Raw genomic sequence first — 18,457 nt, 5'->3', positions numbered from 1 at the left:
AGCCTATACCTGTACAGTTTAGGAAAAAAGAGGTGGCCTTTCCGTATTTCAGAGCTTTCTGGATTACAGGTTTCAGGATAAGGAATTCAATTTTACCCTGAAAAAGGCATTATCATATAGTATATTTGGATTTTCTTTGTCTAGAAGAAATTATGTTGGAATTTAATATTTAAGCTAAGCTCAAAAATGAATTTTGCCCACCAAAGTTCTTTGCAGTTGTGTAGAGTTTTCAACCACAACCATCTAACTCTGCAGTATTTATTTTTTTATTTTTTGCTTTGAAATATTATTAAATGCACCTTTTTTCCAGACTTCAAATCATACCACTTATTTCAGGCTATGCAATGTTTATATTTTTGGGGTTTCAAAAAAAAATATAAAATATCCAAATATGATTAATAATGAAAAGTACATACTATTTCATATTATTTCAGAGCAATTTCCACTGAATGGCATGTGTTGGAAGCAGGTACTCCTCAAAGCAATATAATGCTTAATTTGTCAGCCAACACAATATGGGCCCAAAATGTACTTAGAAGCAATTTACTTTAAAAATGCAGGTCTCTTATTTATAACTGGATTTGCAGTTCCATTGTCAGAGTCGTATTGTTCCCAGAAGCAATATTAATCATAAAAACCAGCAATGATAGGCAGAGAGCTGTAGATCCTACTGTATCTCAGGGTCGGCTTGCATTTGATTCAAATATATACATGCTTTCCTGACATCCTTCATAAACATCCTTCGGATGGCTGAGAAAGTGAAAATTGTGTTTATTATTGATTCAAATGTACACAAATAAAGCTCAATGAGCGCCATAAGCTAAGTGCTCATATTAACAGCTCCGTTACACACCAAGAAACTGCAAGTATATATGCTAAATAGCTGATTAGAAGTTGAGTGCAAATTGGAAAACAAAAGACTTTTTCCGCTTGCCCGTGCCAAGCCCCGCTTTGTTGCTCTGCTTGCTTTCCTTACCTACTGTGTTAGGACTTACGCATTCCCCGCTTTACTTTTCAGCTAAAGAATATTTGTCACATAAAGAAAGGGCTCTTTCCGCTTCAAGAAGCAAACCAGCCATTTCCTCTTATCATAGGGTATCTAGGCGTGTGCTTATTTTTTCCGAGAGCATGCTGTGCCGGTATAGCCTACTCCGTAGTGATTCCAGTATATTAATGAAATTGTAATGGAAAAAGGAAATTGCATACAACTGGTAATATTGTCACAGCATATACATCATTTTTGTTGTGTTTGTCACAGAATCTTAAATTCTTTTCCCTATCTTAACTTCCACAAACACAAATGACGGATTTCTTTCCATATTCTCTGCACTGACATTTGCAGTAAATTTAATTTATAATAGTGTACCAAGTATCCACTGCTGCACTGTCATTGAGATTATTGAAATGATAGTTCTGCAAGATAATCTATCAGTCCAAACTGCAGGACTTGGGCCGATCTCGTCTATATTAAAATTACCTCCACCGTAAGAAAGCCATAACTCTTCTCCTTTCTTTCCCCAACTTTCCCTTCTGTTTTGAGTTTTGTGAATAATTGCGTTGTGCTGATCAAAAACAATTTCTAATGCACTCCGCACACTGCCATTGATCACTATAAGTACTAATATCTAAATAAAAAATATGTTTATGTTTCAAACCAAAACTGACATCTCTATAATAAGATGCTGTGTTCCCAGCCCAGAAGATTCTTTTTACCCAGCTCGCAGGAAGAATTTAGATGCTTGTGGGACTATAAACATGACATGGGCAGGCTTCTAAAATTAAACAATTATAAAAGGATTATCTTGCAGGAACTAAAAAGCAATTTCATTGGACTTTATTCAAGTATAACATAAGAATAGCAAAGATTACAACTGTAAGGCAGATATTTCATACAGCAGTCGCCCCCATCTAAACAGATTCAGAAATGTTTAATATAAGCAAATGTCTTGTATGTGAGTGTATAGCAGCCTTAAACAATAAGGAATAACAAACTTTTATCTTTAAAGAATTAGTGCCCAATATATACAGATGAATAACATGTTTGCCTAAAATGAAAGCTCTAGCGATAAGATGGACAAAGGAGTGCTGGTTCTGTGTGTGCCTGTATATGGACTTCCCACAGTGCCGAGGCCTACGTGGATACACAATGAATAAATGTCTGTAGTGAGGCTGCTGAGAGCACACACACACGTGGAGAAAGAGATGAATCTGACGACAGAAACTGATGGTCTGGAACAAATGCATCCACAGGTAGGCAGACAAATTGTCCACTTGAACATCGGAGCACACAGATTGCCAAGTGCCGGGTCAACAGTTATTGAGTGATAATGAACCAGGAACACTGTACAGTAATAACATCTTTCCAATATGTGTAAGTTAATGTGCACCATACCATTACGTTATTATAAACACATTTATAATATGCCAACATATTCCGCAACTCTGGGAAATAGATGGGTATATACATAGTGATTCCATACAAGTATTGACCAATACAAGAGGAAAGAGGGCCCTGATTAATAGAGTTTACAATCTTCAGGGAAAAGGGGGTATGAAAGTCAAGGTGTGGGGATGGGCAAGATCAGGAGTCAGAAAAGTGAGATGTGGCATTGAGCAATGCACAAAGAAGTTGGCAATAGCATATTGTATACAATGGCAGAATGGTAGGCTACATGATTCTAAAGGTTTGTAAACTGATTTGCACCCTATACAATCATATACAGGTTGGTTACATTAGTATATATAGAACAGCTTAATATTTCCTTGCACTGGAAGCTAGGGTGGACAAGATTAGCACAGCAATGTCTCCTACATGTAAGTACAGGTAAATGATCTATTACCTGCTTGGGATCTGAAGGTTTCCAGATAAGGGATCTTTCAGTAATTGGTATCACCATACATTAATTCTGTTAAAAACATTTAAACATTAAATAAATCCAATGGGATTTTTTTGCCCCCAATATGGATTCATGCAGGTTAGTTACCATCAAGTACAAGCTACTATTTTATTATTACAGAGAAAAAAGGAATCATTGTTAAACATGATAACTATTTGCTTATAATTGGCTCTATGGCAGATGGACCTCTTGTAGTTTGGAGCTTTCTAAATAATGGGTTTCCAGATAAGGGATCCCATAGTTGTACTGAGTTCTACACATAGGCTCTATTCATGGAAGGCCCTGAACCCCACCCAACATAGCCATTCTTCAGTAAGCGAAGAGGCAGCTCCAGGAACCTTAAATGTTTTCCAAGGAACCAGCAAAATAGTTCAAGGTTCATGTCAGTAACAGTATTACAGTATTAAGATAATAAAAAGCCTTTTTAATACAGAATGTATATGTCTTTTGCTACACGCTTATCAAAATAAAATATGAGATTGAGGGGGAAGGCATGCAAGTTACACCTTACTTAGCACTTAAGCTGTGCACAAATCTAGTCTATTAACTGTGCCCACTCATGTCAGTTCATGATATCGATACTGCAAACAAGTGGTGGGTTTGCTGGGAAATGTTCAGCCGGTGCACAAGGATGATAAATGACCCAAGTGATTCAAAATTCTCCATCTAAATTTGGTGAATCAAAGTGTTCTTCGGTGTGCTTTGATGCTCCAATCAATGTGAAGCAGCATAGGCTGTATCAATAATTAACTCAAGTCTGTTTCTTAATTAAAAGGTTAAGAATCAATTCTGATTGAATGGGTCTTTTGATGAAAGAGATTCCCTGAGATAAAATGATGCTGCTGTTACAGCTGTGCATTTATTTTGGGCCACTAAATACCACTTTATTTTGCTTCAGCAGCACACTTGGGCTAGTTTTTATAACTTTTGGACAAGGGACAACTGCGAAAAAAAGATTGCGTGATTTGAATGTAATAAATGTAGTGAATGTAATAAAATGTCTTAATAAAAAAGCAGATATAGGGTTAACACTTTCCTGCTTTAGCTACTCAGGAGAGGGAGGACAGATGGGGACAATTTTGTATACGCTGATGTGTTCTCCAAGACAGGGCACCTATGGTCCTTAAATGAAACAAAATGGTTCTATCTCTTCCCTTCTTCACTTATTGAATGAATATTCAATTCTGTCCTTTTATACACATGGGAGGGAAATCAACATAAATCATTTTTGGGGGCTTTGTAGCTGCTCCAGTCTTCAACCCCTGGGAAAAACTTGTTGGCAGGTTAAGTTTCACGTTCCATACTGTTTATGGGGAACTATTATATGAGGCATATTTACTGTACAATTATCTGCATTTACTTGAGAAGATCTAATACCATTTAGATAACTAAGCTAGTCTGTAGCAGTGGAGGTGGCCATGAAGGGCCCAAAATGCATAGTAGATAACAGATAAGCTATTTAGATTGCAACAGTTGTAATACTAAGGGCTCTGGCACACGGGGAGATTAGTCGCCCGCAACAAATCTCCCTGTTCGCGGGCGACCAATCTCCCCGAGTTGCCATCCCACCGGTGAAAATGTAAGTTGCCATCCCACCAGTGAAAATGTAAGTCGCCGGTGGGATGGCACACGCGGCGGCCCGATTTCAGCCGATTTGCCGAAATCGCCTGCGCAGCGTGTGCCATCCCACCGGTGGCTTACATTTTTGCTGGTGGGATGGCAACTGATGGCAACTCGGGGAGATTAGTCGCCCGCGAACAGGGAGATTTGTCACGGTCGACTAATCTCCCCGTGTGCCAGAGCCCTAAAGTGGTGATAAACAGGGTACAAGCATTATTCATTGACAGTTGCTGGATGGAAATATACAGTCTATAAATGCATAAAGTATAAAGTATTTTCATGTATTGGTTTTATCATCTTGCAATGTAATAGCTAGTGATGAGCAAATCACTAGGAAAATTCGCAAAATAGCTAAAAATCCAAGAAACGCATTTGGCGCATTTTTTTTTGCCAAGACCGTGCCTATTGTTGCCGCAACCTCATCCATTTTGACGCGCAACTAATTTTTTCTCTGCAGATTTTCGCTGAAGTTTTGAGAAACAATTGGCCAATGGCGAAATGTGGAAATTTGCTGCAAATCCATGGCTGGCGAAAAAATTCACTCATCACTAGTTACAGCTGGACTAATGTGGCAAAAAGTTTCTTCTTCACATGGGGGTAGATTTACTAAAACTCTAACATTTCTAATTTTTAAAATTCGAATAAACTCGTTTCCACAAATGTCTGGCATTTAATAAAAATCTGAACTGAAAAAGCACGCGAGGGAAAAGTTGCAAAACCTTGAAGCAAAAGAGGTAGGTAGGAAGGGAAGGGACATCTGCCACTGACTTCTACATGATCTTCGCAAGTTTTAGCTGGTGAATAGTCGGATTAGGATTTGTAGGTGATATGAGGCATAGTCAATCTTTTTCTGTGACTTTTAGCCCTAGAAATTCGAATCGGGGGAAAAAAAATTCCCCTTAGAAAATGCCCATAACCAATTTTAGTTAAAAAAGAAATGAAGTAATATGTAATTACCCTTTGGGCTTTGGGAGAAAAGTATAAACATGACAAAACAATGTGCTGTCCAGGGTACTGTATCACAGATGAATGTACAGCAACAGCCTCAGCCCTCATTCTACATAATAATAAAAGACCCAGAATTTCCTTAGCAAAAATTAGCCCAGTGCAATTTATTGTATTCCTTATGTATTAATGTGTGAGACTCAACTGCAATCTCCATTATGGGACTCCTTGTAGGTCTGTCACTGGCTCATAAGCATGGAATACCGACTCAGTATTTAGTGGCAAATTATGCCTCCTGAGGAGGGGTGGAGGATAACTGGGGTCATTTAGACCTATAAGGCAGTGCATAAAGTGAGATGTGGTTATACTGGGTGAAGAAGTGCTGTCTGAATGAACACTAAGGGGGAGATTCATGAAATCACGACTTCGAATCCCGAATAGGATAAATTCGGATTGGATACGAAAATTTCTGAAGATCGCAAATATCATGAAAATGCTTACAAAAAATCGTATTAGTGATGATAATATCGTATTGGCGATCCGAAAGTCACGCAATGTTTGTACCCAACGATTGTAAACAGCGGGAAAACCTTTCCGATTTTTTCGCGTAAGCATACGAAAAAGTAGTGTGGGCGTCAAAAAAGTCACGCAAGCAACGAAAAATTTGGTGAAAATACGCTCGGAGCATTCGAATGAACGTTCCGAGCGTTCGTGTCTTAGTAAATCTGCCCCTAAGGGTGCACTCCTGTGCCTTTTATTGCTCTGCACTTTTCCCCCCATCTGCCATAAATCACCCCTACCCCTTTGGCATATCATCCTCAAACCATTTGTAATTTGTATTTCACAAGCACACAGGTTTGAGTGTACTCAATTTATGGTCCCAGAAAAGCAATACACAGTGCAATGAAAAAAGTCAGCTTTTGAGGTATAGTTCTAAAAGACATGCATTAGTTTTATGGGTGACAATCAGAAAAACAAATAAAATACATACACAGACCTAACTGTATGACAAATGCACTTACTTTTCAGTGTCCAATTCACTTTGAGGTTTTAACAGAAGTGCTTGCTGTTCGGTGCAACTTGCCTGTGTTCATCACAAAGAAAATATGACTTATTATTTCTCTGCATGCTCTTAATCACTAAAGCATAGTGTGCTATCGTGCTATAACTGTAGAGTTCTAATGCGCTTTATAGTAAAATGGCATTAAACTGTTTCAGTCTACTAATTCACTGTGTACAGTAGAAATGTATTTTTCCTTCTGCATAGATATAATGGGACCACACATGGGAAGGGGCTGGAGACTGAAGTTTGAAAACTTCCAGCTTATTACACATTAACCTTGTGCTGTTGGGAATATATATTGGGGTTCATTTACAACTACAAGTCCAGGAGGGCTAAAGGGCACAAAAACCTACCTCTCAGGTGGAATTGTGCCCAATGTTTGCACTTTGCACCATGCCGTGCATGTGATAAATGATTCCTATTCTCTCTTTTTCCCACCTTTGGTTCAGGATTACATGACATATGGCATGACATGGGAGGCTTTTATTATATCTACATATTGACATGTACCTGAATTACATATAGACACATTTAGTAAGGGGATTGACTGCAGTACAGTCAATGATGGCAGTAACGGATGGTTTTGAGATAATCTGCAATACTGTGAGTTCTGTGAGTATAAGTATGTGGAGAACCATATGTTCATGCTACAAAGTAATAGCTCACCATTAGTCTTTCATTCTCTCTCTTATTCTCTTCTGATTCACTTCTTAGTTTCAAAATCTTCATGGAGAGGGTCTCTTCTATTTTCTGAAAATGACTACAAAAATCCCATGTTAAGAGCCTAATTGTTAATTATAAATACATTATACCCAGTTAAGTCAAACAAATGCAGAAATAGATGTGCAGGTCATGGATCCTGCATACAAACAAGCACTCTACGTACATCAACAGTAAACACCATGCCTAATTATTTACAAATACAATAGGTAAGCCTATGCCATGTATGTCGCGTTATAACTCTTTCACTTCAGCTGAATTGCCCATAATTATGTAAAGCCCAAAGCATTAACTTAGCCCAGCAGTAACAACAGTGGCAAAAGAATGGCGGTATTAGGTGCCAGGGCAGCTTTGGAATGTACACGAATGCTACAGACCTTAAAATGAGCATTTCTCTCTCATGAGGGTGGCAGCAGTAGCTAGAAAAGCTAGTTTGCTTTTGCTGGATCACTACTGGCCTTAGATCTCATTATTGACAAGCACAAAAAAAGAATAGGAGCCTCAATTACAAAGAGATAGCAAGTGTAGAAATCAGCACAATTTCCTTTGTTTTACCCACAATGCAATTGGTTTCTCACCTTCACGTGGGCTTGGCACAGGATGTTACATTTAAATTCTCTTCTTTTTGCAAACTTTTCAGTTGCAGCAAAAAAACTGCAGAACAGAGCACAAAAGGGACTTAACAGAAGTGTACCACTTACTTTGATAATCTTGTATGCAATGGTGAACAATATTATTGTAAATTATGGCTTAGGCACTATAGACACAACTAAACCCATGCCAAGTAGTAGAATTGTTTGCCATTTTCACAGATGCAAATTTGCACCTGTTTTTACACTTTGCACTTTAAACATACTGGGTGTTATATAATACATGGAACTAGGATTGCCCAGGAGCAGTAACCCATAGCAACCAATCAGTAGGTACAATTTAATGGTCAGCTGTTTAAAAGAAACAGTATGGGTTACTGCTACTGGGCAAACCTAGTGCCTTTTATTACATATGGGGGACTGAGTTTCATACGTTTCTTAAAGAGAACACCCTGTTGTCACACAAATAACATAAGCCTTTATTCAAGAGCTTGTTATTAGGATACCCCAGTCCAAAGAATAAACTCAAATTCATTGAACTGGTTCTGTGGGAATGCTAATGGCGAATCGACCAACACCTAACCATATTCTCCCTCATTTAAGACAACTTTATCTAGGTATGAGAGTGCAGCTCCATGCAGTATTGTGTTCCCTACAGCAACCCCACAAGTGCAGATCTGTAAGATGAGGCTAATACTCCTCTTGGTCTCCAGGTCCATTGGTCCTACATTTGCTTTGCAAGAGAGTAGGGATTACAAATCTTCTACAGAAGTGTACTAAAGTGGTAGAATTGCTTCTACAGAGCATGGCTACAGTTCCTACAGAGAATGGCCCAGTGCTACTGTTTAAGTCTGATTCTGGATTTCAGTACTGTATGCCAAGGGATCCTTGTGAAGAAATGACGTAATCCCTCTGTTAAAGAGATGGGACCTGTCACATCCCCTACATCTACATGTCAAACCCTTTATTGAAGCAGCCCACAACTTAGGAGGCAGCTACAGTATATGTCAGGGCAATTGTTCGTTTGAATACTTTAGTTAAAGTTAAACAGAATAAACGCTTTTTGAAATCTAATTTGCTCTTGAACTCAACTATCACTTTACCTGGACTTGCACTCGACTGATGCTTCAGGGTTACTGGGAAGGGCTGACCCACATATTGTGTTTGTTCTTTGGGAAACACCTGTTCTATTATACAGTCCTGACACAAACCCACCCTTTGTGTTCCCTCTGTTTCCTAATCCCTGTATACTGTAAGATCTCAAAAACAGGACTCTCTGTCAGCCTTTCTGCCCGCTGATTTGTTCAGGCTGCTTCCTGTAGTGTACAGAGCTGCTGTAGATGATGGTGCTTTATAAATTAACTATAATAGGAACGTTCTTTGACTTAAATAACAATGATTCTATTTGTATTTCCACTGCAGCAATAAAACCTTTCTACGTTTTATATAGCAGTTCAAGGAAACCTTTGATGCTTTTGCAGGGGAACTGGGTGTTGGAAAACCACTGTAGATCCAATGATTTCAATCTGGCATTGGAGCCAGCTTAACATTTTACAGCCCATTTCAGTCCATTGCTATAGTTTTAATCATAAAGGATATGGAGGGCTTGTGAAGCCTTTTTTTTTTAATTTCAAGTTTAATGTTTCTATTTCTTTTTTCTACGCTGGTTTCAAATTTATGACTAAATGAGGCCATAGGTTCCCGTGTTCAGAAACAGAACCATCAATAGCGCAGTCATATGAGGAAATTCAATTTAAATGGGTTTCCTCTAATTCATTACAAACTAATGAGGTTATATCCTACAGATCCCTATAACACTTTCCTTTACATACATGATCTATTTTCCTGGTGGCTTTTGAGGTTTTTTTTTTTTTTTTTTTGCTTCTTAATAAAAGGATTAATTGTGATATCAGAAAATAAAATCCAACTTAGCATTAGAACGTTGGCAATGCCCTTTTAGATATTCATGGAACTGAGTGAGTTTACCTATAATGAACTTTAATGAACGCACTTAAGAGCAGGCAAACGGCTTCAATAAAGCACCGTGACATCATAATCTTTCCTGTTGTAAACCCCAAGCAGTTTCCTTCTCAGAAATAGAATATGAAACATTTATATAAGTGGATAAGGCAGGACCTGTAAAAATCATCTACCGAGTATTAACAGTTTATTCGTTATTTGCTTTATGTTTTCCCCAACATCCTGTTTCAATAGCCCATTACTGATATATTGCTTTCTGGCCACATGCATTCACACATTCCTGCTAGTTAAGACAGCACGATTTATATTAATGACATCCTCAAAATTCCATATGTTTTTAAACGCATCCTGTGCGAGCGGTTATGGTATGTCTTTTCGAATACACCTTGATTGGTTGCAGTTTTGAAACGTGCAGATGTAAATTGTAATATGTGGCACTTTTATAAAGGCTCTAACCCTGCAGGATTCATGCTGCCATAGGATGAAACAAACTCAGATATATATATATATATATATATATAGAGAGAGAGAGAGATATTTATGCAGATGATAACTTGGCCGGTCTCCCTCATTATTTGTGAACTTGGAAACAAACCTGAAAACAAAATAAACACTCAGTATTTAAAAATAAATGTATTTAATGTTCTCAGAAGCAGAAGAAGCTAACTATACTTATTTTTTTTCTTGGTTTAGAGAAATGCAGAGTATATGGGGTAACATTCCATGACAGATAGACTCTGGAGACATCTTTGATCATTCGTTGTGATGCATAAAATATGTCACAGCTGCACCATAAAAGATATCAGCCATCAGGCATGGCTGTCATTTGCCCTTGCTGGTTTATATGAGAAAAATACAGCTTTTCTGTTTTGTACTTCTGTTGGATTACTACTTGGGATAAACACAACCTATTTAGTCTATGCACATATTATCATACTTCTGGTTTATTTCAAAAGGGAGAAGTCATAAAATAAACATGCTTAAGAAGAACAGATCCGGTTGATATTTTGTTTCAGCATACACTAGTTCATATGTTGTTATAAGCTGTGAATATGTTAAGGGCTGGTGGTGAGCTGGGCTCTAAAAAGGATTACACATTTCCCAGGAGATTGTTCCCTTTCATTTCGTTTCTGTGATGCACACATCTTATTTTAATTCAAAATCTGATCCCGTGTAACAAAAGACACAGTTTTGACTACAAAAGGAAAATGCAACTCGAAATTCAGGAGATTAATATCGTCCAACAAAAAGCACGTTAAGGCAAGAAAACAGCCTTCCCTCGACTTAACAGTTTTCTTTTAGGATTGCAAAGGCATCTTTGTAAAAGAGGCAGAATAGATTTAAGGAAATATTTCATTTTGGCAGTCAGCCTACACTTAGACACACAGACGGGCGACTGGTCCACTCGACTGGTTCGTATCCAATTACAGTTTGGAGTCACCTTGGGCAAAACGTGTTGCTCTCTGTGTTTAAAGAGACACAGCTAAATCATAAAACTGGCCAAGCTGCAATTTTTGAGGTCAATACAGTTGTTTTCATCTAAACTGACTTACACTGACTGCAAAAGTGGGTCCAGGATATTTACATTAACATGAGAGCCATGCAGGTCACCCCATAACTGTACTGGTCATGTCTTTTTTACTCACTTGTAGTCCGGGGCAAGGTAATTGAATTTATCTGATTTGGGTCACATCTTTTGATCACTTGGTGTCCAGGGCTAACACCTTAGTGGACCTTAGCATGGATGGCCAAGGAGAAAATGCATAAAATACATTTACTCAACAACAAATATGAATGTAGAAAGTGGCAATCTTTTGTGGCAAGCATTTTTGATTTGTGTAGATGGCACAGCATTTAAATAACAGCATCACTATACAAATATACAAGCAAATGGGTTTTCAGCTGCCTTATTCCATTGTATCTGAACCATGTATCCATATTAATGCAGCTCAGTGTTTTGTATGCCTTCTTCTCTTGTACGAACCACATTGTTCTTATATGGTTTATGGTTATTTAAAGAGTTCGGGCAAGGATAAAAGGTCATTACAGTTCCATTCACAGAAGTGCTTTATAAACACAGTAACATAGCACAGGGAAATAAAGGAACAAAGGGTTCATCAGTCAGGATCCTATACTATAACTAAACATATTGGTGGTGGATGAACAAAAGCAAAAAAAAATATATATATATATGCATAGGACTGTTGTGTCCTATTACATGTACGGCTGTTCTACTCTATAATATCCTGCCTCATTTTACCCATCTCCCACCCCCATTTGCAACTATGGAACTATTCCTATGTGGGTAGCATGGCACTTGCACAGAGCAGGAAGCAGTAATGGAGATGCCCATGGCGTGGGACTCCTCCATGCATCGTAGTACTGATATGGATATATGTTTTGAGACAACACTGCTAAATAAGGGAGCCTGGGAGGACCTGGGGGTCATACTAATAAAGGTGCAGGTGTGCATGGGGCTCTTGGGCAGGCGAAATGAACTGGATTATTTGGGTAAGCCAGTGATCACCAACCAGTGGCTTGTGAGCAACATGTTGCACACAAGTCCCTTGGATGTTGCTCCCAGTGGCCTCAAAGCAGATGCTTATGTTTGAACTCCTGACTTTTGGGCAAGTTTTGGTTGCATAAAAACCAGGTGTACTGCCAAACAGAACCTCCTGTAGACTGCCAGTCCACTTAGGGGCTACCATATAGCCAATCACAGCCCCTATTTGTAACCCCAGGAACATTTTTCATGCTTGTGTTGCTCTCCAAGTCTTTTTACATTGGAATGTGGGTCACAGGTAAAAAAGGTTGGGGATCCCTGGGGTAGGCTATACTTATAGCTTCTGCTGATTTAGAGCACATTCACACATGGAGTAAGGGGGGCTATAAAAAAATAATTTAACAGACAGAACAGGACTCTTTCTGGTTCTAAGAACTGGGGAAAAAAGCCAGGAAAATGTTTAGTTTAGTATTGTTAATGTAAATGACCCCAAAACCAGATATGGGTATAGGATCTATTATGCAGAATGCCTGGGACCTGAGGTTTACTGCCTTAAGTCTGGTAAGAAAAACATATGAAAAAATAAATAAATAAATAAACCCAATAGGATTATTTTGCCACCAATATGGGTTTGTGCAGCTTAGTTACCATCAAGTACATGACACTGCTTTATTATTAGGAAAAAAAAATAATAAAAAAATTAAAAATTAGAATTATTTGCTTTATTTGGGAAATAGCCATCCTGTAATTCAAAACTTTGCACATAATGGGTTTCTGGATAAGGGAACCCGTACGGTCCAGAAAAAAAAAAAAATGTTTTCATACCAGATTTCAGCATTTCCTTTTTTTCGAAAGACTAACATGTTAACTATTTTGTGAATGTTCACCAACATACGTTTAGGACGCACGCCATTGCGCTGTTTGTTAATTTACCATGCAGTGATGATTTGAAAGAGTAAAAGCAAACAGCCGCTTGCTCGACACAAAGAATCGATTAGCGGTCACCATCTGGCTCACTTCTTAGAAACTGGCTGCCATATGTTTTGGCCAACATGACAAAACAAACTGTTTTATACTGTCACCACCTCCAGCTCTGTTTTATGTATTGTACCAGCTTTAATAGACTTATGAAATGGATTAGAGGCCGTTTCACTTGTGCCCTACTGCTAGATCGAAAAGAGGGGGGGGAGGAAAGTGCAGGTTTCTAAATTGTAAACATGGCTTAGAAACAGAAAACTTCTGACAGCTTGAAATAAAAGCAGCGGCGTAATTTCATTACTGCACATATTCAAATCATAAAGGCTTCCATTACAGTAATGGTTTAAACAAAGGGAAGCCTGACCAGCAGCTCAGCTGCAGCCCCCACCTTCCCCTCACAGCGACTGGCTGCCGGCCTGCTGGGCACTGGAACTGACAAACCATTGGAGGGCCAAAAGATGGACATCCATGCTTAACTCTATTCTATATAACTGAAGAATATGGAGTGTTAATCTCAGGTCAGGTTGCCACCTCGCTATTATTTTACTAGCCGGTAAAAATGATCCCTGATACCAGTGTTAATAATAGGGAAAAAGGTTAAAAATACAGGAAGGCAACCGTAATCTAAGGGGCACATTTACTAACCCACGAACGGGCCTAATGCGTCCGATTGTGTTTTTTTCGTAATGATCGGTATTTTGCGATTTTTTTGTAATGATCGGTATTTTGCGATTTTTCCGGAAATTATCGCGACTTTTTCGTTACCAATACGATTTGTGCGAAAAAACGCGAGTTTTTCGTAGCCATTCCGAAAGTTGCGCAAAGTCGCGATTTTTTCGTAGCGTTAAAACTTGCGCGAAAAGTCGCGATTTTTTCGTAGAGTTAAAACTTGCGCGAAACTTTTAAGTTTTAACGCTACGAAAAAGGCGCGACTTTTCGCGCAAGTTTTAACGCTACAAAAAAATCGCAACTTTGCGCAACTTTCTGAATGGCTACGAAAAACTCGCGTTTTTTCGCACAAGTCGTAATGGCTACGAAAAACTCGCGTTTTTTCGCACAAGTCGTAATGGCTACGAAAAACTCACGTTTTTTCGCGCAAATCGTAAAGACGCCGAAAAAATCGCAAAAAATACGAAAAAGTCGCAAAATGTTCGTTTTCCAATCGGAATTTTTCCAATTCGGATTCGAATTCGTGTCTTAGTAAATCAGTCCCTAAGAGTGAGGATGTTAAAAATTGATTACAATTAACACAAATGTATACTGGGTTAGTTGGCATTAGCTAACAAGCAATTGGGTTTACTTATCATGTTGAAGAAAGTGCAAAAACTGCCCCCACAGTGCAGTCTGATTTGTTATCATTACATATTACTATTGGATGGGTGTCTAAGAAAATTAATTTGAAACTAGAAAATTTGTTTTAAAAACATCTGAAACAACTGAATGCAGCGAAATCACACTCTATCCTTCATTAATCTTCAAAACTTAATTTGAAAAATAGCTTGAAATTTGAAACTACATCTCCCATTGTGGGGTTGGTTATAAACACTAGGCAAATTTGCACCGGGGCAGTAATCCATAGCAACTAGCAATGGGCAATTCTGTCCTGTTTTGATGAAAAATTTGTGAAAGAGCAAAAATTTACAAAATGCACAAAATGAGGTCAATGGACATTTTTTAGCAGCAACTTTTTCCAAGCCATGTGACTTTTTTTTTGTACAATACATTGGAGTCTATGGCTCTTTTTTTTGTGATGAAACATAGTGAACAATTTTGATCATCACTGATTACAACCAATTGGCCGTTTAGTTTCTTTGTTCTACTTGCAATCACAGACTGGTTGCTATAGGTTAGTTCCCAGGTGCAAATTTGCCCAGTGTTTATAAATGAGCCCTATTGAGTGATGGGCGAAATAATTTGGCAGGCATGGATTCATGGCAAATTTCCTTGTTTCCTTGTTTCGCCATTGGCTGTGTGACAAAAAATTGTCGCCCGCATCGAAGAAACTTTTTGTGTGCATTAAAAAATGATGTGGGTCAAAAAAATATTGTTGCATGCATTGTTTTTTTTTTGAAGCGCGCATCACAAAAATTATACACGCTGCAATTTGTTTTTTACATTTTTGCCATTTCACAGATTTTCCTGCTTTTCGTGAATCTTTTGAAAGATTTGCGCATTTTTCGTCGCAGTGAAACGGGACAGATTCGCTCATCATTATTTTCCATCTTTTAGATGTCAAATTTTTTTCAATTTGAATATGTGTCGTAAACTGCATAAAAATGAAACCATTGTTAAGATGCAAATTTGGATAGTGATAAATCTGGACCTAAATGTATATGAATTTAATGGGTGCAGTTTTGACCTTATTAGTGTATATAGAGCTTGCCCCTGTGTATAGTAAATTACCCTACAGTCCATTATTGTGTGAATGGGGCACAATACTGACATTCAGAGCATTTTGAATGAACAGTTAGATCCTCTATCTCTATATTATTGTCACTATTCTTTTCATTAATATTTATTCTTATTAGATAGTAACTAGTGATGGGCGAAATATTTCGCCAGGCATGGATTTGCGCCGAATTTCCGCGTTTCGCCATTGGCGGATTGTTTCGCCATTGGCGGATTGTTTCGCCATTGGCGGATTGTTTCGCCAAACGGATGAAAAATTTTGCAGTGGAAAAATTCGCTGCACGTCCAAAAATTTTGACGCCCGTGTCAAAAGAATAGTCGTGAGACGTAGGAATAGCCGTGCGACAAAAGAATAGCCGCACGACAAAAGAATAGCTGTGTGACAAAAGAATAGCCGTGCAACAAAAGAATAGCCACAGGCGACAAAAGAATAGCCGCGCAACAAAAGAATAGCTATGCGACAAAAGAATAGCGGTGCGACAAAAGAATAGATGTGCGGCAAAAAAATAGCCGCAATTTTTTTTGACGCGTGACATTTTCACCATTCCGTGAATTTTTCGCGGTTTCACGAATCTTTTGAAAGTTTCGTGAATTTTTTGCCGAAGCAAAACAGGACAGATTTGCTTATCACTAATAGTAATAATCACACTATTTAAGTGCAAATTCTTTCATTACTGAGGATGCTGGAAGCTGCGGAGCAAAAGGCTGCCCTTACCTGCTTTAACTATTCTTTACCTTTCCTATAGCAGACTGGCTAAAGCAAGAAACTGCAATAAACAAGCCGAAACAGAGACTAAAAAAATGTATATTCTCCGGTTTCCTTTAAATATGTACATTTTCATAAAGATTATATTAAAGAAACCATGCATGTTGCTGTTGGAAAAATAACATATCAGGTTCAAATGAAATTTAGGAATGTTAATCTCTTTTGCAGCTGCTATTTTTGTTTTATGGTATTTTTACAGCTGTTTTTAATTTCTTTTAAGGAATACTAAACCTTTAGGAGCATTCCCCTGGGAACAGCCACAGTACAGATAATTGGTTTCATTGCAATTCAGATTATGAACATCATTTTTCAGTTGTTACTTTCAAACTCCGCATACGGCAAAATCTGCAAGCTATTTTCTCCATTTCAGCTACCTCAAAAAGAGGAGAAAATTACACAAACAGCCTATTTACATTACTCAATTGTCTCTAAAAGTATTTACCAATATGAGATGCTTCTGTGCAGCATTTAAGCGGCGCGCAAGCAAGACAACAGCTATTACTTTGCATTAAAACACTTCAAATTAGGCAGGAAAGCGCTGAATGTGATGGTTTAGATGTTATTCAAATCAATGCACAGTAAATGAAAATCATTTTAAAAAGCCCCATGCAGGAAGGTAAAAACACCATGGTAGGATCCTGTAGAAATATCATTGGCTTCTGTCTGCTTTGCTGGTAACAATACATAATGATATGAGCATTGATAGCACTGCAAGAATACAGGGTTTTCTAACACTGACAAATCACTTTACTCTCGGAATATGGCACAGGTTAAATTATTGATTCCCTTGCAATAGCTATAAATAAGGCAACGATAGGTCATTGACACAGAATGAGACTCCACTTATGCCCAAATGGCTTCCATATCCTCCCAAAACAGGCTCCATCTAGGTACCAACGTGGCTGTTGCTTGGGACCATAATGTCTGCTTTTCATTAGTTCACAAACCAGCAGTGTGTCCACCTTTTGAATGATGTTCGTGATGAGTAGTGATGAGCAAATTTTTTCGCCAGGCATGGATTTGCAGTGAATTCCGCATTTCGCCATTAGTGAACTATTTTGTGAAACTTCAGTAAAAATTCGTGTTGCGTGTCAAAAAAATTAGTCACGTGTCAAAATTGGGCGCGGTCACATTAAAAAACCGTGGGTGACAAAAAAAAAGGATGACAAAAAAGACTTGGGCAACAAAAAAGACACGGACGACAAAAAAAAATGCAAATTTTTTTGCTGTTTCACAAAATTTATGGCGAAGCGAAATGGGACAGAATCGCTCATCACTAATGATGAGCACTAATGCTATGAATGCTATCAATTGGCTGGAGTTCCACTGTCTAGGCGAGGGATCCCCAACCAAGTGTTGGTGAGCCACAAAAAGCATCAAAAAACTTCATTGGGGATGCCAAATAAGGACTGTGATTGGCTATTTGGTATCTCCATATGGACTGCTAACCTGCTGGAGGCTCTGCTTGGAGTAAAACTGTGTCTCTGAGTTTCCAAAACTTGCCTCCAAGCCAGAGATTTAAAAAATGGGCACCTACTTTGAGGCCACTGGGAGCAACATCAAAGGGGTTGAGGAGCACTGGCCTAGGATGACTATCACTCCCAATGTACCTTCCACTGAACATTCCTTCAAAACAAATCTTTAAGGTATTTGTAAAAGACAATGTAATGCCTATTTTTTATAAAGATATTAGTAATTGCCATGGGGCTCCATGACCTGTACAGAATCTCTTGTGGCATTGTTCCTTAATTTAATTTCAGTAAACAAGCATATATAGTAATATGATCTGTTATACATAAAACCTGTTATCCAGAAATCTTCAAATTATGGAAGGCCATCTCCCATACACACAATTTTAATTATTTTCTTTTGGAGATTTGCTTTTTCTCTGTAATACAGATAAAACTTTACCTTGTATTTGATCCCAACTAAGATATAATCAATCCTTATTAGAGAAAAACAATCCTATTGGGTTTAATTAATGTG

The 18,457-nt window shown here is 38.2% G+C and overlaps 1 protein-coding gene across 2 annotated transcripts in view; it reads right to left on the bottom strand.

Annotated features, from left to right (window-relative positions):
* LOC100495973 (polyamine-modulated factor 1-binding protein 1) overlaps positions 1–18,457 on the bottom strand; it is a 263,073-nt gene that overhangs the window by 14,832 nt on the left and 229,784 nt on the right. For both annotated transcript variants that reach the window (XM_018095150.2, XM_018095149.2), the window contains exons 27-28: positions 7,192–7,285; positions 6,485–6,546 (exon numbers count right to left, since the gene is read on the bottom strand). In XM_018095150.2, coding sequence (XP_017950639.2) covers positions 6,485–6,546; positions 7,192–7,285 — 156 coding nt within the window. The remainder of the gene's footprint in view (positions 1–6,484; positions 6,547–7,191; positions 7,286–18,457) is intronic.

Source organism: Xenopus tropicalis, chromosome 6, assembly GCF_000004195.4.
Source record: "Xenopus tropicalis strain Nigerian chromosome 6, UCB_Xtro_10.0, whole genome shotgun sequence".
In the NCBI taxonomy this organism is placed as follows: domain Eukaryota; kingdom Metazoa; phylum Chordata; class Amphibia; order Anura; family Pipidae; genus Xenopus; species Xenopus tropicalis.
The sequence above is the reverse complement of the archived record's forward strand: the minus strand, read 5'-3'. Positions and strand labels throughout refer to the sequence as shown.